We start from the raw sequence: 24,221 nt of genomic DNA on the forward strand, positions 1-24,221 counted from the left end.
TGACATTACCCTAATGCACACACCGCCTTCACTCTTTGTCAAGATTTCCATGAATATAGGGTCTTTTGCCCTTCTCTGTGGTAGACAAAGAATAGTTAAATTTGATGTTTATTCAAAAAGAAAAGCAAAATATCTAAAAACCAAACTGCACCAAACCTACCACCTTACTCACTATTATAGCTCAAAGCCAGAGTACTTGGTCTCCACCGGCATGAAACAACCAGTCATGTGATACCAGAAACTGACCAGAGTTGGAAGAACAGATCTTATAATGTTTAGAAACTCCATCAAATTTCATAGTTCATACTGAACTGGGCCCTTCTGAAGTTCGAGTTCACTTAATTTTGGAAAAACACATCTTGCATATAACAATAAGAAATGGCAGAGTAAAGGCTAGATGTTAAGCTTCCTTGGCTTTAACTCTTGCTGTAGGACACTGTCTCCTTGAATTAGACAAATAAGTATTAAATTTCCCTAAAAATACAAATAGCTTAGAATTTAAGGGGAAACATCTACACGTAAGGAATCTGGATCAACTGAATACAAATAATTTTTAGAAGGTACCACAAATTCCAAAGCGTTAGCCAGATGAAAGTACTCTTGAGTAAAGAAACCAACAGATAGGGACGCCTGGGTGGCTCAGTGGAGTAAGCCTCTGCCTTCAGCTCAGGTCATGATCTCAGGGTCTTGGGATCAAGTCCTGCATTGGGCTCTCTGCTTCATGCCCAAGAAGCAGATTCTGGAATAAAGAGCCTACTTCCTCCTCTCTCTCTCTCTGCCTGCTTGTGATCGCTGTCTGTCAAATAAATTAAAAAAGAAAGAAAGAAAGAAAGAAACCAACAGATAGGGCCATCTTGGTGGCTCAGTCGATTAAGTGTCCGACTCTTGATTTTGCCCCAGGTCATGATCTCAGGGTTGTAACAAAGAGCCCTGCTTTGGGTTCCGTGCTGAGTGTGGAGCCTGCTTCCGATTCTCTCCCTCTGCAAACTTCTCCCACCACTGTTCACATGTGCATGTACTCTCTCTCTAAAAGCAATAAAAACCAGATTCTACTGGATCTTTCTTTACCTATTTATAAATCACAATGATTATCTGTAGAGTTGAGTACCATTTAGGGTCGTTCAGCCCCATGAAGGACACTTCCTGTGGATAATTACTATGTTAGAGATAAATTATATGTTCTCAGATCTGAATATGCTTTATTGAAAGAGCACCTGGGACTCAATTGGTTAAATATCTGCTCAGGCCATGATTCCAGGGTCCTGGGATCGAGTCCTGAGTCAGACTCCATGCTTAGCGGGGAGTCTGCTTCTCTCTCTCCCTCTGCTCCCCTTGACCTCATGCACTCTTTCTCTCTCAAATAAATAAATAAAACCTTTAAAAAAAAGAATATGCTTTACTGAAAAAGAATGTGTGAACCAATCAACAGAATGAAATAATTACTACTAATAAATGTGAAAAAAGAAGAGAAACCCAAGTAGAAGCAAGATTTTTAAAGCAAGAATACTACTAGTAACTTTTAAGCCACTGTTAATAACCAGATTCAGGAAAGGCCTCAGAATGCCATTTCAAAACTTTCTTTCCCTTCCTGTTCAACCCTAGAATAGAAAAAGACAGTGAATGACTATGCAGACCTTCTCTATAAGGCTCTGATAACATTTTCCCGATAATAGTTAAAATTAGGTGCTTATTATGTGCAAGGCACCATGGGTTTCATATGTAGTATAATCTCATTTAAATATAACAACATTCCTAAGAGAGAGGTACAATTTTCATTTCCATTTAACTGAAGAAACACAGTTAGGGAAAGGCCAAATTGGAATTCGGAGACAGTAGTGAACCCTAGAGAACATACCCACAACCTCTTTGCCATACTTCCTCCTTAATTAGGAGCTACCTACCAAAAACAAGGTCTCTATGTCTCTACCTAACCAATAGGTTTCTTTATTGAATTCATCAGGTCTGACAGAATCTTCAAGACTTTTATTTATTTATTTATTTCCTTTAAGACTTTTAGAAACCTGTGTACCCACTCATACTTAAGTTAAAGAGGCCAGAACTGTTTTCCTTCATTTTTTTCTTGTTAGATTGACTTAAAGGAACTATCAACAATGCCCTCCCAACACACACAAAATGAAAAAGGCTAAAACCAAAGCCATACACAAAAGCTTCTGTCATAGCTCCACATATATTTAACCCATAATTGTAAACAAAAATTATTTTTTTTCTCCAACCCCACCCCCAAATAGTCTCACCTTTTTTATACCTTGGGGCATAAAGTGACATATGTGTGAGCTTCTAAAAGCCCATTTTGAAGAAGTTGAACCCATTAGGAGTTTTCAACTGTCCTGCTCACTACCAAGGCCTGTATAGGAAAAAGTGTGCTAGTAAACTCATAAGCTTGTTTGAAAAAATACATTACATTAAGCAGGATTCTGCACCTTGCTGAATATTGTAGTGATCAGAGAATACTGACTGAGGCTGTAGATCAGGAAAAATAAGACATCTGCCACTTACATCTACTTTAAAAATTCAAATATTATTTGCTACTGGGAGGCATAGAGGACCTATTAAGCTAATAAATCTTCAGTTCAAAACAGATGACAACACCCTAAAGAATGAATGTAAATAGTTTTCCTTACTTAAAGATGTAACCCATCATAGTTAGTAAATAAAAAGATTACTAGACTGTAAAATAAAAGAAAATAAAGCACTTCAAGTGGGGTGTGTGCAGGGGATGGCAGAGGGGAAGAGAAGAAAGTAGTGGGGTCTGAATTTCTAAATCAGTTTGACTGTCTTATTTGATTAGGGGCCTACAATGACCACAAAAATGACGGAATAAGTTAGACTGAAAAAGAGTTGAGCTGGACTGAGAAGGGAATGCTTTGCCCAGCACATTCCATTCATCAGACAGGCTAAGGAGTAACTTAGAAGTTCTCCATTCTGGGAAGGACAGTACCTGTTCTGGGCATTCACCTCCACCTGGTCAGTCACCTGCCCCAAGGATTCTTCCTCCTGCTTCTGCCGCAGCCTCTCCTGCCGGGCGCGGCGGCGCCGTTCACGGGCGGCCTCTTCCTCGTCGTCATCGTTCCTCTGGTAGGCGATCCTGCAACGTCACAAAGACAACCTCTTGAGCATGCCAGCCCCCAACCATCCTCACCAGGATCTTTGCCAGATCAGCTCTGAGTCCTTTCCTGACCTCAACCACTGAGTGAACCAGAGAGTTCTAAATGGATTGTTCCATTCCACAGAGACGCGATCTGCGTAGTTTGCAAACTTCCGAATATCTGAAAAGCATGAGTCTGATAGCTGCACAGGACAATTTCCAGTGATCAAATAATAGCTTAATCTAAAAAAAAAAAATATACAAAAGCAGGCTGTGCAGAGACTGTGGGTAAGCAAATTTAAATATCTTTACTAAACTACTTGTTTGCATGTTAGTATTTAGAGGTAAAAATCTTCAAGGATTCAGCATGTTGTATAGAAAAGAATCAAGTTACCAAGCCAGGATTTTGGCATTAGTAAACCCAAATTGCTAATTAAAATGGAGAGCAGGATACCCTCTTTGCTTGGATTTTATATTTTCCTTTCAGTTTCTGATCACTGGAGAGGGAGTGGAGAGGGTGTTACTGACAACTGATAGGAGGGTTTCCCAGTCAGTGCAGTTCCCTGTAAGGCCCTCTTTTTTGCTCTAAAACCCATGCGTTAGGATTCTACCCCACAGGTTGGGCCCATCGTGGTAGCCCTGAGGTGTATGTGTAGATAGAAACCCAAGAGCTGAGACAGGTAGGGGAAGCACAGAGGGCTCTGTACAAATAGATGGTATTGGGCTTTTGCAGTTTGTCTGAAGCAAATACCTGTTTAGGAAAATTATACAATCACCGTCACTGCATTACATACATTTCCATTAATATTATTCCCAAATCAAGAACTGGAACTGGGGAACTACAGATGTCCAAACTCAAGAGAAAGCGATCTGCATGGTTACCCTGGCTACCTGTGAAGGAGGAGTACATCTGAGATACAGAGTCCCAAGGAAGCAGGGTTAGGCTGGCTGGCCCAGGGCCAAGCCGGCCCGATGGGGCCATGGGTTGGGATAGAGCTGCAATGCACCGTGGGTGGCTTTTTACATTAGGGAGTTAAAGCCCTTGTCTTATGATATTACTTATACATCTACAAATAGATATCCAGATATATAAACATTTCATGCTTATAATTCTTACATAATGACAAACCTAAAATAATTTCCAAATGAAAGAAAATAAAACAGCAGAACCATGTAATTTGTACCAACAATAGGAACCTACTATAACTGATGATGGTTTGCTTATGATAGATTACAGATGAGACATCTTTAGGCTTAGATCTGACACATTATTTCATCTGTGTCTATCTTTTGACTTCAAGAATAAGCAGACTATGAATGTTTTTCACCCATAAAAAACAAGACTAACAGTTCCAAAGTTTGGTTGGTTTGTTCTTGGTTGCGTCAGAAAATCTGACTTCATACTTACTAAAATCTGCTAGTGTGCAATACTCGAGTGTCAATGTACCTAAAATGTCATAGTAATTCTGTGAAACTGACCGGTTTATTTCGACAGATCCGGAGAGAAGGGCGGTGTGATCTCCTTGAAGGAGGACTAGGTTATGACTCAGTAATCCTCGTTTCTAGAACTGCTCTCTTACTAGCTGGCAGCCCGGCCCTCTGACCTGAGTTAAAGTCCCTTGCCTGTGAGTGTGTGACAATCAAATGAAATCCTGGATCTGTCACGGTATGGCATTTTACAGTGCACTATTCTGTTGTTACTAGCAAAGTTCACTTGAAAAGCTGCTTTGTGAGGAAAGATGAGTTCAATTTTAGACGTGTTGAATTTGAGGTGACAGCATGACATGAATCGAATGTTCCTTTCTAATTCAATCACACTGTAGTTTGCAATCAAAAGCCCTTCCCAGTGGTTTGGCTTTAGTCTTCAGATTCTTGGCCTAATGTTCCTTTGGCTTATTTCTCAGTAGACAGCTTTAACCACAGCAGGGAGAACGAGCCCTTCATGACTGCTTCCCAAGCTAATCAAACAGAAAGGCTTAATTCATTCTTCTACATCTCTGGATCGGCCGTGAGGTCTTGGCTACTACTTGGGGGCCTTTCTTTTCCAAAACAAGCAAGAGACCTAAAAGCTCCTTCTGGGATATCCTATGCTAAAAACAACTCCCCCCTGCCTTCCCCTAAATGGAATCTCACATGAAACCCTCAACTTCCCACTATACTTCAAAGATTTGAGCTATTAACTGCCTTCCACATCCCACCTACCCAACCAGGTCTGCCATCTCTGTAGGCCAGGTCATACTCAACCCTTCTTCATCCTGGATTTCTCCTCGGAGGGGTGGGCTGACAACCAGACCACTCACTCTTCTAACTCTTCAGTTAGTCTCTCCTAACTCTTCTTGTTTGGTATTCTTCATTGGTGGCTCCCTGCCTAGGCTACACAGTTATCAGAGCTAGATTTTTAAGGATCTTTTATTACTACCAATAAAGAAGCATATTAAAGTTGTTTTCCAAGTTCAAAACAAACAAGGAGCCAAAATACTTTCATGGCATTTTGAATCACAACATGCCCAGTTGCTGGCTCAGTCACATACCACTTGACTTTATAAGTGAAATTCCGTCCCTGCCAAATGACTTGATATGTGTGGAAATTCTTCGACTCTGAGACTCCCTCCATGAGCCTCAGTGGCTGCTCGGCTTTTAGGCCTCACCCACAGCAGGTCACCCTTCACGCTACTCCCACAAGTTTATTACTTTTCGTTCAAAATGGACAGCAACTCAACTGTTTAATTTTTTCTGATTCTAAAAGTAACATACATTTCTTATTTGCTTAAGCCAGACACTACCAGATGTGTAAAAGAGAAAGTGAGAATCAGCTCCCTAATCATACCACTCAGATATGGACACAACTAACATCTGATATATTTTACCACACATTTGTTTTGCATGCATGGATACTTTTGTTTTTAACAAAGTGGGACCATGTTATATGTATCATTTCATAAACAGTTTCTTTATTTATGACTGTTTTTTAACACATTTGCAAAATCTAATTTTCAACAGCAACACAGTATTCTGTGTATAGAACTACATAGCAATGATACGGATGTACTATTCTGTAACCTATTTTCTGTAGATGGACAGTTAGGATTTTTCCGACTTTATGTTCTTATAAATGAGGCTACAAAGGACATCATTATAAATATGCTTTTATGTTCAGCTATTTATCTAAGAAAAATCTCAGACGTTAGCATTTCTGAGTTTAAGAGTATCTTCATCTAAAAGTCTTCTTTCTTTTTTTTTTTTTTAAAGATTTTATTTATTTATTTGACAGAGAGAGACACAGCGAGAGAGGAAACACAAGCAGGCGGAGTGGGAGAGGGAGAAGCAGGCTTCCTGCAGAGCAGGGAGCCCGATGTGGGGCTCGATCCCAGGACCCTCGTACCATGACCTGAGCCAAAAGCAGATGCTTAGCAACTGAGCCACCCAGGTGCCCCTAAAAGGCTTCTGATACACGTTGGCAAATTGCCCTTCGGAAAGGTATATAACGCCAGCAACATAAGTGAATGCTTATTTCATTCCAAGCAGAATTTGTCCAAAGGAGAGGTGAGCATGCAGCATCCTTAATATATCAAATGTGAGCACAACCTCTGCTTGGAACTCAGGTAAAAACAAAAGTTAACATTTCCAATCTTCTGAACACTGGACTTAAACATATTTGAAATGCTGCTGACCAGTAAAAATCATACCTAACGCCCACTGGCTTGTAATTAAAGTATTCCAATCCCTTTGTTCCTTCTGTGAACCTTCATCAGATGCCAGTGGAAAGCAGCCCAGTGGTATTCTGCTACTGGTCCCAGATGACTTGGGGCAGTGTGGGACCCAAAGTTCCTTGGAATCATCTGAGAATGGTTACACTATGTTTATTAGAGATTTAACCATTTTACTACGATCTGTTCTTCTAAGAAACTGGTAACTCACAAATGATAGGTAAGGCACCTCTATTAAATATCAGTTTTGATTGGCCAGAATCCATGGTTTTCCCACCTCTGCTGGGTGTAAGCAGGTTTATTATGGAGTATTATGCTTTGTTTCTGCTAACCACCTTCACTCATCTCTTGGAGAACACCTGGTGAAAGATATGATTCATCTCACTACAGGAAGGCCAGTGCTGCTGGTAGCATCAAACATTTGGAAGGAAGAACACGTGTGTGTGTGTGTGTGTGTGTGTGTGTGTGTGAGAGAGAGAGAGAGAGAGAGAGAGAGAATAAGTGTTAAAAAGTCTCAAAATTCCATAGAAATTAAATGATGTTATTTGATTGTGTCAGTGGTATGAAAAAAAGGAGAGAGGACTGGCTTGTCTTTCATTCCCAGGACCAGCAGCTTAAAGGTTCTGGTGTTATAAGAAAAAGCAGAATTATGCAATGGGAAAACTTTCTTGGAATGCTGTGGCTTTCACACCAAAGACGTTTTAAGTTTTTACCATCAGAGCCCACAGCCTCAGTATATTCAAGTAACAAGATAATCATGTTACATGCTGTGCCGTTTAGACAGAAATTTCAAATAAATAAAAGTACTGCAGACATGGCAAATAAGAAAGTCACTGAGGAATCAGTGTCTACGTTTGGACGGGCTGGGGTCTGAACGCATGCTAGACGGGAGAAAGGCGAAGAGGAGAAGCTTCTGTAGTAAGACATTGGAACAAGGTGCTAGTCATCTTGCCTCAGTATTTCCCTCCCCCCATCTTCCCCATCAAATATTTCTCAAGACTTGCACGACACTGGCAAAAGTCTTCTAATTTCACCTAGAGTATAGGCTGTTTCATTTTGTTTGTACCCTGTGTTCCCCATAGTCTGAAGCGTATTGCCCTACTGCCTTTCATTTTGTCTTTTTTTTCCCTTCCATTTTGCTGCTTTCTGATTTGAGACTACAGTAGATCCTTAAAAATTCCAAGCAAAAATGCTGGCAAAGTCTTTTATTAACCAAACAAGATCTCTTATCAAGAAGTCGGGTTTAAAAATAGGATGAAGAAAAACAAGAACTGTTTTTATGGAGGGGGGAGGAAGTTGATGTTACTGCATGTTTAGGAGCACTGAAGACCTACAGAGAAGGGAAAAGAAGTGTGGTTGAATCTATAATGAGTTTAAATTTACTTATTTTATGTTGATAATCACAGCACTACTCTGAGAAATTAACTGGACAACCAAATAATCAAGTTTGGATTTGCAATCTTGCTATTTTTTTTCTTTTACATACATGGTATATATGATACAATTATTTTGCAACTTAAAACAATTTAATAATATTTGATGATATATGATGATATATGATAATTTGATGATTTTCTAAATCAGTTCATCAAGACATAATTTATTCTTATCATCCACTGCACAGGAGCCCTCGGTTTACTTAACCATTTTCCTTTTGACAGACATTTGGGTTTTTCCTAGTTTTTCTCTGTTGCATACAGTTCCTTCTCGTGCACGCCTTTTACAGGGTAGATAACTGGGAAGTGGAACAGTGTATGTTCATTTAAAGATTCTGTCCCATCACCCTTCATAGTAGTCTCTCCAGGTGGTTCGAAGTGAGAATTCCTCATGCTCTGTCACTTCAAATAACCTAGTCACATCAGCATACATTAAGACAGCCCCCTGTTAACTGACAGGACCAGAGAAAATATTTAATCTTCTATATCTTGTATAGCAGTGGTTTCTACTGGTTTAAGAAGGTGGATCCTTTCAAAACATTAAGAAGAGTGCCTGGGTAGCACAGTCCGTTAAGAATCTGACTCTTGGTTTCGCCTCAGGTCATGATCTCAGGGTCATGAGGTTGAGTCTCACATCAGGCTCATGAGGTTGAGTCTCACATCAGGCTCTATGCTCAGTGTGGAGCCTGCTTGAGATTCTCTCCCCCTCTGTCCATCCCACTCATGCTCTCTCTCTTTCTCTCTCTAAAATAAACAGATCTTTAAAAAAGTTAAAAAAACCCAAAATATCAAGAAACATTAAGATATCATGACAACTGCTTGTATTTTTGTTATTTACTAGTAAAATGTTTTTATAAAATGTCTATAAACTCAAAAGTACATAAAAGGGTGTCTGTTTTCTAAACCACTGCATTTCTTTGTATTTGAAGAACAGTTTCTCTCCTCCCTGAAACAGTTATTTATCAGACCACAGAAAGTACGGGCGTGGATATGAATCTGGGAATCTCTTCCAGTACCTTCACCACTAGAGAACCACAGGTGTACAACAAGATGACAAGAGCACCACGGAACCGACTTTGAATTGTCACCTTCAAAGCCTTTTGTTTTTCAACATCCCTCGTACTAGTAAGCACACCCCCACACAGACATACATGCAGACCCACAGGTTAAGTGAAGAAAGCCACGGAGAAAATAAAAGGCTCAAAGCACTAAAATGAGGCCTATTTATTAAAGACTTTTTTTTTTTTTTAAATAAGGAATGTTTCACGAATTTGCAGGTCATCGTTGGGCAGGGGCCATGCTAATCTTCTCTGAATTGCCGCAATTTCAGTGTCCGTGCGACTGAAGCCCGCACTGCTTACTAAAGACTTAAAGATGTCCCCGTGCAGATCAGTGTCCCAAGTCCCTCTGCTTTCCTTGTCTGTGCCATATTCCTGTATTTTAAAAAAGAGAATACTGCACCTAACATTCTAACAGATTGAATAAATTCACCACCAGAGATCCTACCAGTAGTTCACCATTTGCAAATTCACAATAACCTGTGGGTTGGTAGGGTCGGCTGAACTCCCAGATGGGCTCTCCCCTCCCTGCAACCCACACTATTTCCACTTTCACACTTTCATGTAAGGAGTTGTCTGAGAGAAGGTGGTGTTGGTTGAGGAGATTCCAGGTTGTAACTGAGACACTCAACCACAAACATGATCCTGTCCACAGCATTCTGCAGCTCTCCACTCCTCACCGTGGCCAGATTCAGGAGAAGGCCTTAAGGAAGGCCTTCTTTTTTTTTGAAGAAAAACTTCTTAGTCAATTGCTTTTGTCTGATTTCCCTCACTCTTGGTTCTATGTCATTGTCTTAACCTGTGTCTTAATATGGGATCCAACTTAAAGAGTTAAAACCTCTTGTGGGTTAAAGATGTATTCAACTATTAGGAGACAAAAGACACATACATACTTTCATTATTCTTTTCCATGTATCAAAAACCCTGGTGACTTTCTTTCATGATATGAAATGCAAGCAGAATCTCTAAACATATCCCATCAGCTATGTGTGAATTGCTCAAAAGCTCTTCGCAAACTCTCAGGCGATGCTGTGATCAGGAGGGAAAATCCAACCTACTGAAATGAGTCATATTTGCCCCAGAGATTTACTGTATGTTCTAAAATTAAAAGAAGTTTATAGCAACATTCCAGGCTCTTAAATATCATTTTGTTTATATGTAGTGTCTGCAAAATGCTGTGGTTTCGTTTAATGAACATAAAGTCCAATTCTGAATGTTTCCCCCTTGAATTCCTTAAAGAAAGGCATTAAAAATGACAATGGGAAAAAAAAATCAAGTAAATAAAAAAAAATTTTAAGGCAGAATATGTTTAGAAATGGGTTAATAGCTAATAGTCAATTGGTCTGCTAGTAATCAAAATGAATAGAATGAAAGAAAAGTTCCTTTGATTTAGAGTATATATATATATTTTAAAATATTGTTATTGTTTATTATATATGTATATATCATTTATTTTATATATCTATATAATTATATGGGGTTTTTTGGTAGGGAAAGAAGGTAAAAATAAGCTGTCATCATATAATTCATTGCTGTATCAGTGGTGTGCCTTTGGCTAGGGTGAAGGCATATAGTCTTATTCTGAAAATTACTCTGAAGAAATTTACCCGGGAAGAGAGGTATGTTCTATTACATTCATTCCCTTTCTCCACCCCCAACCCTCCTCCTAACGCCTTTATGAGAATTACTACAGTTTGCATAGCAACGGTAAGTTCTAGATCCCAACAGTAAGACACTGTGTGCTGACATCCTCCAGGGCTCTGATACATGTCATTGCTGCCAGTTGTCACCCTCCGCCTTCCACATGCTTCATACAATGGTGACATTCCATAATCACATGAGTTTTATAACCGCAGACCACGGTGCAAAAACATGTGCCATGGAGTGGAGTAGAAAACAGCATCAGACAGTGAAAGACGCACACCCCTCCACCTTGCCTCCCTCTGGGTTATTTTAATTATTATTATTAATTATTATTATCAATTATTACTCTCCTACTTTTTTTTTTTTGGTAATTTCACTCCCAAGGTAAGCATGCCTCAACAATTTATTTTTTAGTTTTGCCTTCTTACAACTTTATGTAATCATACTGTATGATTCTATGGTTAGTTTCTTTCTTCCTTTTTTTTTTTTTTAAAAGATTTTTATTTATTTATTTGACAGAGACAGACACAGCGAGAGAGGGTATGGAAGCAGGGGGAATGGGAGAGGGAGAAGCAGGCTTCTGACTGAACAGGGAGCTGGATGTGGGGCTCCATCCCAGGACCCTGGGATCATGACCTGAGCTGAAGGTAGACGCTTAACAATTAAGCCACCCAGGCGCCCCCTACGGTTAGTTTTTCACAAAACTTTGTGTTTCCAAGATTCATCCATGCTTATGTGAACAGCTGTATGATAGATGAGGCACAGGGTTTTCCAAACATTTCTTGAGGCTGGAATTTCTATCTAAACTCTTTATTCAGTTGGTACTATTTTCCTTTTGAAAGTCCATAGACGACACCTGGGGCAAATAATACATTATATGTTAATAAAAATAATTTTAAAAAGAAGTCCATAGATGGTTAGTGATATTCAGCAGAACTAAATGAACAGAATCTGGATTTTCTTTCTTAATGAATTGCTATTTTTTAAAAAAAGATTTATTTATTTGAGAGAGAGTGAGATAGAGAGCGGGGGCAGGGTGGTAGGTGCAGAGGGAGGGAATGCCAAGTTGAGGGGGGAGCCCGACTCGGGGCTCCATCTCAGGACCCCAAGATGATGACCTGAGCTGAAATCAACAGTCCGATGCTTAATGCACCAAGCCACCCAGGCATCCCCACTGAATTGCTATTTTTATCACAGTTATTTTTGAAAGGAACAAGACATCTGTCAAACCTATTTAGTACAGATTTTGGAGGAATAATTCCATGACAGCTTCCTGAGATTAAACTAAAATCCATTTTGTCACAGACAGGACTGCCTTTGCATCCCTCCCGCTATCCCGCCCTGTCAAAACAATAAGCTTGGTCAGATCCAAACAGGTCACCACTTCATTTACAAATGTTTGGAAAGTGTGGGTATGGAAAGAACAGATTGATGATGGAGAAGATCTACTTTGCTCCTCACTTGGTTATTAATGTTGACCTTTAGTCAAAAGGAATGAAAAGGAGTGAGAGAAATGTTTAAGTGGCAATAAGAGAATTAAAATAATCAAACTTTCCTTTTCCTCTTTTAACTCTTATCAACTAGTATAAAACATGACTAATAGAGATAAACCCAATTCTGTGTTTTCATTAAGTATGACCCTTCCTTCATCCCCAACCTAGGATTCTTTGTTTACCAAGAAATATTAAATAATAAGAATCTTAAACAAATACAGTCATTAATAAACTTAGGCTTTTTAAAATGTCAACCAAAAGTAAAATCTGACTTGGGGCTGTTTCCTGACCGCTGTATCTATTTTTTTTTAAAGGTCTTATTTATTTATTTATTTGACACAGAGAGAGAGAGAGGGAAAGAGAGCACAAGTAGAGGGGGCAGCAGAGGGAGAAGCAGGTTCCCCGCTGAGCAAGGAGCCTGCCATGGGGCTCGATCCCAGGACCCTGAGATCATGACCTGAGCTCAAGGCAGACACTTAACCGACTGAGCCACCCAGGTGCCCTGCTATCTCTATTAATTAAGACAATCTTGCTTTAACGTGCACAGTAGATGTGGACAAAAAAGCTCGGCTTTAATTTTTTTCAAATACAACATATTAAAGCAATTCAGACCCAGGTGTCTGTGACTGGCAACACTACATTTTACCGGTCCTTTCTTCTGCACTAGGTCTGACCTGGATATACAACTGGCTCAACAACTGTCCCAGAGCAGGGTGCAGGGAGACCTCCTCCACGTTCCCCCACCAATTTGGAATGACTGTATCTGACCGTAGATACATATACATATACAAGCAGGTTCTTTTCACAGCCAAAGACTCTTAGGAACAGAAATTCCCCTTTCCATCTTTGAAGGTAAAAATACGAACTCATGTTAGATGAGTCTTATGCTAGAAATTCAGGTCTTAGCCCCGAATTCGAAATATTTGTGTGGTGTGGTACAAAGGGCCGTCACTTCACGTGCTGGGGCTTCCAAAGATGGTACTGCTGTCACGTTGGTAAGCATCTGACAAAACGAATAAGGCGACTGGAAAAAGCTGTCCTTAAAGTCGAGATTATGAACCTGTGACTAATGAAAGGGAATCCCTGAAAGGGGCAAGTGGGATTGCAGACACGCTGAGGGAAATGGCGCACGGCCTGCGGATGCTGCTAAGGGATGTCATGTGTCCTGTGTCAGCGGAGAGGACTCTCCCCAGCCTCTCCAGACAGGCTTACTGCGGGAAAATTCATGGGTAACGGATTTTCATAACAAGCCTTTTATGATCCTCTCCTCCTCCAAAAGTACCCTCTGGAGCTTTTCTGCTTCCACTCTCATTTTTCTTAATTAGAAAAAGATTTACTCTTCATTTCCTCTTGCCCGGTACTCTCTGTTGGCTATGCTTCTTTCCGTTGGGCGGCAGAGCCTCCCATCTTCCTCCCCCTTTCATGCTTCCTCTCTTCCTCAGAAACAGAAAGCTCCACTATACTGATAGATAGGACACCGGACCATTGTTTCCAGCACCTCTGCTGAAATGCGCGAAGGTCACTCTGGCAAGAAAGCATATTTTCGGGTGGTGACTACCTCCCTGACCCCAGAGGTATTGCACAAATGTACCTAACGTCCAGCTGGCGAGTAGCTCCCCTCCAAGTGCTAGAACTGCAAAGTTTTGTTTACAAGGGGTAGCAAATAGAAAGACAAACCTTGAGTGGAGGCAGGAAATGGAAAATGATGGGCCAAATCCTGGATGTTTGGCTCTTTGGAAAGAACATTTATTCTTGCAGAGGACTTGGGAGCCAACCATCGCTAATGGGTCCAACCTCCCTACTGTTGGGAAAAGAAGTCAAGGAGTTTGCTCTGTGCTTGGTGGATCATCTTCCTAAGTCAACAGAAACTTTACCTAACACTGGGACTGCTCACTGCGGAGGGAAAAAAGCAAATACCTATTTGTTTTGACTTGGTTAAGAGCCAACCTGACCAAACCAAACCACATAAAAACCTTCCACACTTAAAGACTCCCTTTGAGTTAATAGAAGACCACTATAAAAATGAGAACATTTTAACAGAGCAATATTAATAATGAAGCACCTTCATTTGTGTGGGTTAATTGAATTACAATCACCAACAGCTTAAGAATCAGACAGCCAGGGTTCCGAGAAAGGGAAACATGGGCATTAGAGACATTCTGGAACAGTACTTAAAATTACTCGAGGGTATCTGTCACACACCAGCAGATTTCTATCCCAACAATAGATTATTAACCAACAAGGCTTATGCTGTCTCTCGACTAGATACTAAAGCAATCACTAGTGCCTTGAAACTGTTACCTGGTATACAAGGCACTGCTTTCAGTTGGGGAGATAACTGACTTTACCCTAAAGATATCCTATTCTCTAACTACAAATTACAGAGTTATAGCATCGGCACTGGCTTGTAGGTTTCTAATCTTGTATACACACTCCTCTCTCCAATCAAACTGGTGATCCATGTGAGACCTAAACTTTGAGGGGAGGACAGTTAAACTTGGGTGGGACATCAGGGTGGGGAGCTGTGGGCAGCAAAAGGGGCTGCCTGAGGGGTCTGGATTCTGAGGATGATGCGGTGATTCTGGGCGAGATGGGAAGGTAGGGTCTTCATTTGTGTTCATAGGAAACTGCAGATGGACCCTCGGGTGGCCAGAATTAGGATGTCCATTCAACAGATATTTATTGATCATCTACTCTGTTGAAGCCACTGAGAAGGAAACCAAGATGAATTAAACTCCTGAAAGGAGTTTCTAATCTGGTAGGGAAGCAAAGATATCTGTAAAAATGCAAGAGCGACAGAATGTGGAAATATCATAGGAGACTTACTGATACAGCGATGCAGAGTTTAGAGAAAGAAGCAGGCATTGCTGGCTGAGGGATGAGAGAAGGCCTCACGGAGGAAGTGGTATTTGAGCTGGATGCTTTGGGATTGGGGATGGCAGGGGACGGAAGAGGCCCCACCCACATACAGAGAGCTCAGATAGTGAGGTTGTGGAGTCAGGAAATATGGACATGGAAAAGCAAACAGCTGAGTCTGGCTGGGGCTTGGAGTGCATGAAGGTCATTAGTGAAGGTCCAGTTGCGCTTGGCAGACACAGAAAGACAGCTCCTCGTTAACTGCAAGAGTAAACCAAACAGTTTACCAAGCTTAAGGAGAGAGGCTCCTTCCGTGGCAGAGGCCCCAGGGCAGCACACAGGGAGGATTTTCTAGTTTCAGTCTCCACTCTGGGTACTTCATTCACACTGCACTTTTCCCAGGAGATAAAGGGCCAGCTCCCCACATCTTAGCTCCATGCGTCTCAGCTACAAGACGAGTAGACTCTGACCATCACTGACAACGCACTGTAAAGGATCTTTCAGGAGCCCTAAGTTGGGACTTCCCAGTTTTTAGAACAGCATTTCTGTCCTCTCTTATTTTTGTCACCTTCTCCACTGCCTTGTACTCACTTTGCCCACAGAGTTAAATCAGATTTTCACAGATTCTGCTTAGAAATCAGGTCCTAGGTAAAAAAAAAAAAAAAAAAAAAAAAAATCCACAGGTGTGGCGAGGCGATATTAGGACCATGGAATGATTCAACAAGAAGGGATTTTGGAGGTTATTTTCAACCCAAGCTCCACATTTTATACATGGCAACCTAGGGTCTAAGAGGCGAAGGGATTCATACAAGTAATTACAAAGTCAGGACCAGATGCAAGTCTATGTAGTTCCCATTGTTGTTGTTTTTCTCACCTATGACATGAAACTGTATGGGCTTTCTTAGGGCACTCTGTAGATCAGCAAATACCTCTGTCCTCTAAGCCAGGGACTGGCAAACTATGGCCCAAGGACCAAATCAGCCCACATCCTGTTTTTGTAAATAGTTTTGCTGGAATGTAGCCATGCCCATATTGTCTGTGGCTGCTTTCACACTTCAGTACCAGAGCTGAGTAATTATGACAGAGGGCATATTTGCCAAAATTTGAAAATGTATACTATCTAGTGCTTCAGAGGAAAAGTGTACTGATCTCGGATCAAACCCAAGGGTCTCAAAAAAATTTTACAGTGTACTCCTATCAGTTAAAAAATTAAGCAAATACACACACACACACACACACACACACACACACACACACACACACACACATATACATGCGCACTGGTTTATGCTATCATAAATGTTTTATAGATCTATAAAACAAACAGAGGGGCGCCTGGGTGGCTCACGTGGTTAAGTGTTTGACTTCGGTGCAGGTCATGATCTGGAGTTCCCGGGTCGAGCCTGCCATTGGGCTCCCTGCTCAGCGGGGAGCCTGCTTCTCCCTCTCCCTCTGCCCCCCTAGCACCCCCGCTTGTACTCTCTCTCAAACAAATAAATAAAACATTTTTTAAAAAGATATGTAGATTCGAACGGGGAACATATTATTAGCTTGGCATATTGAAGCATGATATGAATAGATTCGACCTCCCCACCAAGCGTGCGGTTTGATGAAAGTAGCTGAGAAGATTTACGTCTGTCCTGATGTCAACCAGTTGTTCATCTGAAGTAATCCAAAGGTGTTTTCGTTTTACATCTTTAGGAAACAGCTTCAAATCTACTGAAAGGCTTCTCTTGGGACATTTTTAAAAGATTAGAAAATGTTTCCAAGGTGAGGTGTGAAGCTCTGATCACACTGATTGGTCACACCTCTGATGCTTCTCCACAAAAAAAATCACAGACAATGGGGTCATTTTTCAAAAGACCGCTCCATGGCCGGAGTTTCTTCTGAAAAGGAGTTACACTCCCCCTTTCTGTTGGAAATTCGCCTTCACTGAAAGGACCAAGTGAAGTGTGTGGCTGAGGAAGCGAGGGCTCACATGTGTTCCCCGCATCTGGGACAGCTCTGTCACGTTCTCGCTGTCTTTTGGGCTCACAGGATCAGTATTACCTTCCACCCAAAGCTTCTGCAGAAATTCTCTTTTTTTTTTTTTGAAGTAAACTCTACCCACAATGCAGCGCTCAAACTCACGACCTGGAGATCAAGAGTTACATGCTGTACAGACAGAGCCAGCCCAGCCGTCCCTGTAGAAATTCTTCTAAGTCCAGAATTCCAAGTCCATTTTCTGAAGGTTTGTTTCATTTAAACTAGATAAGCTATATCACCTGCAAATCCACTTATCCAGTTACAAGTCAACTGCAAGGAGTCCCAGTGTGCGAAAAGGCAGGGGCTGTCCTCCCTCTGGGGGTGGGAACTCTCGCTCTTCCCTCAGAACCAGTCACATGTGGTTGGTTGGAAGGACGGACCGAGTGAAGGTGCCAGGGCCAGAAAGCATAATCACTATTAGTCAAGCTTCGTTTCCTGTTCTTTTAACTTCATCTCATATTCTCTTTGCTTTCTTTCCTTTGATCAAGCTTCTACTCAGAATGCCCTTTCCTTCTTTCCATTTATACCTGGAGCGATCTTCTCTATCCCTGAAGCCCAGCTCAAAGGCTACACTTTTCTGTGAAGTCTTACCAGACATAACGGAAGTCAACTGGAAGGAACTCTTGGCCTCCTATGAAATCTCTGATGTCACTTCAGACATTTGTCACATATTGCCTTGCAGTTATTTGTGTTATCTCTTATGTCAGGTTTGTGGAAAGCAAGAGTTAGGTTTTATACATATTTTTAGCCCTCCTCCTAATGTGCCTTGCATAAAATAGGTATTTAATAAGGTTTTTTGTTTTGTTTTGTAGTAATTGAATTCAAGAAAGGCATATGGCATAAGGCACCGAGCAAGGGCAATTATGGAGGCCAATTAACAATGATGAAGCCCAGTTCAGTTCCTTGCAGTGTGAGGTGAATTGCCCAAGTTCACATGGATTTCTCTGAATCAGACATGGAAAGGACAGCTAGGTCAACATGGAGCCACTCAAAAGTTCTAGAGTCAAATACAGAACAACAGCGGTGCCCAAAAGGACAGATCAATGAAATGTGACTCAGTTTCATGACCAAGGAAAGACCAATAATTCTCTACTAGGCTCCAGAGTATTTATGAAAAATTAGTGTTATTAAAACTTTATCAATGGGAGAAGACTACCCTAAAGCTTGTTCCAAAGGTGCACATTTCTTTTAACAACAAGAGCACACACACAGTGGGGTCATTTTCCAAAGGCATATTCAGAAGCTTTGTGGGTTGTCAAGAAGGCAGACGCTCCATACTGGCTTGTGAATACGCCAGGAAAACCTGGCCATGCCTGCTGCCATGTTGCATGGCCCATGGGGTTTGTTCTCTGATCATGATTTCTAGAAGCTGAAACCTGATCATTCATTGAGGGAAGAAATAATCTCTCAGGTTTAAGCTTCAATACTATGAAGTGATGGAATAGAGCTATATTAAACCAACTTAGGAGTGACAGTGACAGCCCCAAATCTATGGAGACAGAAGAGGGTTAGCAAAAAGTACAGGAAGTTCAACTTCAACTATTAACATTTCTCTCAATTCCTTTCCACCGGAAGTTGTAAGCAATCACCAGTCAAAGCCTTCTTGCCAATGTCTGCCTGGGTAGATACCCACAGAATTTTGCTCTTTGCTCCACAATGCAAAAATTTTAATACATTTATTGCAAATCTGTTTCTCATTTGTATACTACTTTCTCTGTAGGTGGCATTATGTTGCAACTACATACAGAAAGTCCCCCTGAGATAGAGGTGGAAAATGTGTTTTCCTAGTTAAGAAGAACCAAATAGTTATGGACAGGGAAGATATTTGACTTCTGAACCTAGTCAATAATCCGGGGCTAAAGTCAAACTGAGTCAACTGGTGTTTTCCAGGTTGACTGGGGACCCTGGCTTGCTCTTAGAACTTGTGTGTGAGTGTGTGCGTGTGCACACCTGCCATTGGCCTATCTCTATTCTTGTCAGATGACTGGCCTTGGCTTGGCTCATGAACAGAGCAGATGTTCTGTTCCTGTTTCCTGCTACTCGAGGGTATGTGTTTCCCTCATAACCCCCTTTGTATCATCTTCCCTTATAAATGCCTTATATCCCTCTATATTCTCTCTCCACACTACCAAGCCTAGTGTTGGTTTTCACCTTTTGCAATGTCTGTGGAAAGCAAAAATAATTCAGTACAAGTAAGTGAACCAAGCAAGTTTGATTTAGCTGTTCCTTTAGAAATGTCTTCAAGTGCTCTTGAAAAAATATTTTCAAGTGCTCAAATGGAAACTGATTCTGTCATTCTTTGGCAATTTGTTAAGACAGCCCAAAATAGCTCATTCCACTGTATCATGGTCACTTTTACATTTAGTCACTTTTACATTTAGTATCAGAATTAGGCTTTTTAATTCAGTTTAATAAGAGACCTACAAGAACAGTTCAATTTGGTTATTAAATATCTCAGAATAAAATACTGATTATTTTTGATCCAGACATTAGTAGCCACGACCTCAAAATGACATTGTATTACAGACTTGTGCTCTCTAGAGTTATACTTTGAAACAACGTGCCCAATGGACCTTTGTAGACTCCATTTTATTTGACATCACAGAGGCCTTTGACATTGTTGGCCATAGCTTCCTCTTTGAAGCTCTCTGCCTACCATTTATTTTGTAGTTTCTTTTGTGTCTTCCTTTGGGTTTCTTCCTTGGCTCTATTCTTTTCTTGCTCAACATACTTGCCCAGGCCAATTTCATCTATAGTAATAACTTGTTAGTTTTAAGGTGATGATTTTCTAATTTATTTTCCTTGCTCAGCTGCTCTTCTGAATTTCTAAATGATCTTTCTTCCTTGGTAATGAAATGTCCAGTAAAGAAGTTGTGAGCAATGAGTTATTCTGGACATTAATCTGCGACTCTTCCAAAGTTCAAAACTTCTCCCCATGCAGGTCCTGTACTTCCAGATCCTATTTGTGAAGACGGATGGTTTCAAAGAATTTTTTTTTTTTAATATTTTATTTATTTGACAGAGAGAGATCACAAGTAGGCAGAGAGGCAGGCAGAGAGAGAGGAGGAAGCAGGCTCCCTGCGGAGCAGAGAGCCTGATGTGGGGCTCGATCCCAGGACCCTGGGATCATGACCCGAGCCGAAGGCAGAGGCTTTAACCCACTGAGCCACCCAGGTGCCCCTCAAAGAATTTTTTAAAAATTCCCCAGTCATATCGTTCTATCCTTGCCACAGATGGCAATTACACAATTTCAGGATGTAAAACTGACTTACTATTAAAAGAAAAGCCAAATAAAGAAGCATTTATTAACTAAATTAGATATCAAGGAATGAATAATCTCCATAAAAACGGAGAAAAAATTAAGATTATAACTTCACTATTTGACATTGGAAAAGATACACTGTTTTTTGAATTTCATTTCTTGCATGCAGGAGAAATGAAGTGTAGACAATAACCATGTGTCTAGGAGTTGATTTTGGTTGAAAGCACAATTCCCTACTGTTAGGCTTAAAACAACTGAACTGAACCTCCCAATCTGAGAGGAAACCTGTCTGACCTGTTTCATATATATACTGTATTTTCTTTAAAGGTTTCAAAACATCAGAAAGAAAAGGAGCCTGGTCCTGCCTTGTGGGGGCTGGATGACACAACAGAGGATACATTCAGAACACTGGTTCTCAACCTTGGCTATGCATTAGAATCACCTGGGGGAGCTTTTAAAAATCCCTCTGCTCTGGGGCACCTGGGTGGCTCAGTCCAGGAAGCGCCCAACTCTTAGTTTTGGCTCAGGTCATGATCTCATGGTTCTGGGATTGAGCCCTGTGGAGTGCGGAGCCTGTCTGAGATTCTCTCTCCTTTGCCCATTGCCCCTCCCCCCTGCACTCTCTCTCAAATAAATCAACCTTTAAAAAAAAAAATCCCTCTGCCCAAGCTGTGCCCCAGACCAATTAAACCAGACCCGCTGGGGTTATGATCCAGGCATTAAAGCTCCCCAATTGAGCCTAGTGTACAACCAAATTGAGAAACACCGATTCATAATGAGTGACTTAGGGAGAGTCTGCGGCAGCTGCAGTTATGTGAAAAGGCAGTGTAGAGTCATTCAGAAAAGAGTCGTGGAGAGAGAGGCCATGGGCAAGTATTCAGAGATCAGAGAGAAAACGGATGGTACCACTTGCCCTTATGATCCTAATGCCAAGTTCTCTTTGTGTATTTTTTGAATTGAGGTATATCAGTATTCAAAGCAGAAAGCAGGTGTTACTTAATATTGTGCAGATAAGTTTTTTTACACTTATTAAACACTGGTTAAATACCCTGAGTGATATATTCCTTGTTCTCCCTGTTGACCAGATTTGACGGGGTCTGATGCCACCTTTTCTGGCTGGTGGCGGTCCCTTGGAGGAGCAGGCCTGGCAGCTGGGAGCATTTCACCTCCTCTCATGATAAAGACAGGACATAACCCCCAATTTCCTATTTCTCCCTATCCTGGATGATCTGTGTCGGGATGAGGATCTTAAAACTCAGCTCAGGATCTGTGAGGAAACAATTCTTACAGTCTGTTACGGAATTTGAACTGTAAAAAGAGAATTCGGTCGGGAGTCAGCCCAACCAACGGGGTACCTGCCAAACCACACCTTATCCTCCTCAATCAGCAAAAATATCCTCCACCGCCTGACTCCTCTTACCTCAGCAACAGGAACATGTTCATTCCCTTATTAGGACACTGGCAGTGGCCAGAGAGCCGCTCATGTCTGAGGCCCAGGAGAGTCTTCTAGAACATGTGCACTTCATCAAAAACCAGAAGAGGATAACAGGCACCAAGGGAGGGGACTGGAAAAATTAAATCCTCGCTGTATGGGAGGAGAATCCATCTTGGTAGGCCACAATTATGGTTTTGGATTAAAAAAAAAATTTTTTTAAGGCCAAACCGAAAAAAACACAATCCTAATTTTTTTTTAATGCATTTTTTTGGAAGGGTGTTTTTGAAACTCAGAAATGCAGTCAAAGAAATTTTAAGTTAAAAGCTTCCATGGAGCTGAATATGTATCATCAGTGAGTACCTGGTCTTAACCTTTGAGAAGGGCTGCCCCAGTTCCAGAGCATACATCTGAACCCAGAGGTGTCATTTGCTTTTTTTTTTTTTTTTTTAAACTGCAGCAAAAAAAAAACCTTGTTCCTCATGTCTTCCTGCTTCTCTTCTCATCTGTCTACAGGGATGCCCTCCCCCTGCTCTGACCTTCACCCTTCTTTACTACCTTTCTCCTTTTCTCACATGTACCACCATCCAAACTAGTCTTTGTCTATGGTATTAGTGAAAGCGGGAAGGGCTTCCTGTCAAAATGAGAGGTTGCCCTGTTATAATCTGTGTCAGCAGGGCCGTCCTGTTAATCCATCCTGTCTAGTGGCTAAGCTGTTTTCAGAGCCAACTCGTGAACTCAGTCAGATCTATCCAAGCAATAATGGATTACAATTCTAACTTCCTGTAATTTACAAAACACCTCCATCATGTACATGTTCTAGTGATCTTTAATATACCAGTGAGATAAACACTATTATCTTTCCTACTTCACAGTTGAGGAAATAGGCTTGGTGGTGCTGAGCGATTGCATTCAGAGCTAGGACATCACTAATCAGTTGGGGCTTTTCTTACTGGTACTCCTTTGTCTCAAAGATGTCATAATATCATGGTGTTCTGCTCAGATGAGTTGCTCCGATGCCTGCCAGAGAGAACTGAAGTCCTCAAGTTCCCCCAGGAACCTCTACACAATGGGTGTACAGGCCCCTGGGAGATTTTGAAGGAGGCCCCAGGCCCCTGAGGCAGTTGCTAACAATGAACTCTGCTAAATTTGACTCCTTGTTCAAGTTGTAGGTAACACTTCTAAGGCTAAAAAAGCCAAACACAACAGCTATTGTCTATTTAAAAATAAACACAACACAGGTGATTAAAAAAAAAAAAAAAAAAGAGGTGGGGGCGGGATATACCAGACTAGCCAACCTTGACTTTGAAAGAGTGAAGCAAACAAACTGTTTAAAAGTCGAGGAAGCTTATTTAATGGTGAGAACTCCCATCTGTGCGGGCCTTACTGTGCCAGGCAATGGGCAGGATCCATTTCATCTAACTCTTACAGTAACACTGAGGAGACATGATTACTCCTGTCTTACAGTCTAGATGAGCAGAGCTGACACAGAGCAATCAAATCACTTTTTCAATATAAACACGTTATCAGATTTTAGCCACCTTCTGGCCAAGCCCAAGGTTTGGGTTCTTCGCACCACTACAATTCGACACATTCCATTCCTTTCCTCAATTCTCTGATTGCGACAAGACAGGATTTAGAAGTTAAGATATGGAAAAGTCGTTTGGAGATTCTTTTTGCGTAAAATTGGCATGAGAAAGTCATGTGATATCAATGAAATGAGAGGAGTTGCTTCTTTTATGGGAGTCTAGGTCTCTCACTGGGGGAAGAGGCGTACTCACTACCTCTTTGTAGACCTCTGTCTCAAAGGGAGAGTTATATTTAGTGGAATTTAGTCTCCTGTGTGGGCTATTTAAGGTAAAAGGTCATGGATGATCCCAGACCCTCTGAGACCACTCCTCTCATCCCCTCCAGCCCTCTCTGCCCGGAGGAGAAGCTTGCTCATCAAGCAGGATCTGATGTCATATTACAATTGCTGCCAGAGTCTCCCACGCAGACCAGAGGTTAGAGCTGTGAGAGCACAGGCAGGGGATAACATCCGTTACATGCAAAGCTGGAGAGAGCAAGGGAACCACCAGGAGCCGCGCAGCCTGGGGCCAGGAGCCAGGAGCCAGGGGCCAGGGGCCAGTACTTAGGCACATCCAGGCAGGGAAGAGGTGGCCAGGCCAGGGAATCAACCTCTCTGGCCTCATTTTCATCTAT

At 41.4% G+C, this 24,221-nt stretch overlaps 1 protein-coding gene and 1 non-coding gene across 9 annotated transcripts in view; both read right to left on the reverse strand.

Moving 5' to 3' along the window:
* Positions 1-24,221, reverse strand: part of CALD1 (caldesmon 1) — a 185,150-nt gene that overhangs the window by 37,537 nt on the left and 123,392 nt on the right. For all 8 annotated transcript variants that reach the window (XM_046020146.1, XM_046020141.1, XM_046020142.1 and 5 more), the window contains one exon: positions 2,960-3,106. In XM_046020146.1, the coding sequence (XP_045876102.1) occupies positions 2,960-3,106 (147 nt within the window). The remainder of the gene's footprint in view (positions 1-2,959; positions 3,107-24,221) is intronic.
* On the reverse strand, positions 9,497-9,603 carry LOC123952377. Its single transcript, XR_006820628.1, has one exon. It is a non-coding gene; the product is annotated as a U6 spliceosomal RNA (small nuclear RNA).

This window comes from Meles meles, chromosome 10 (assembly GCF_922984935.1).
Source record: "Meles meles chromosome 10, mMelMel3.1 paternal haplotype, whole genome shotgun sequence".
Classification (NCBI taxonomy): Eukaryota; Metazoa; Chordata; class Mammalia; order Carnivora; family Mustelidae; genus Meles; species Meles meles.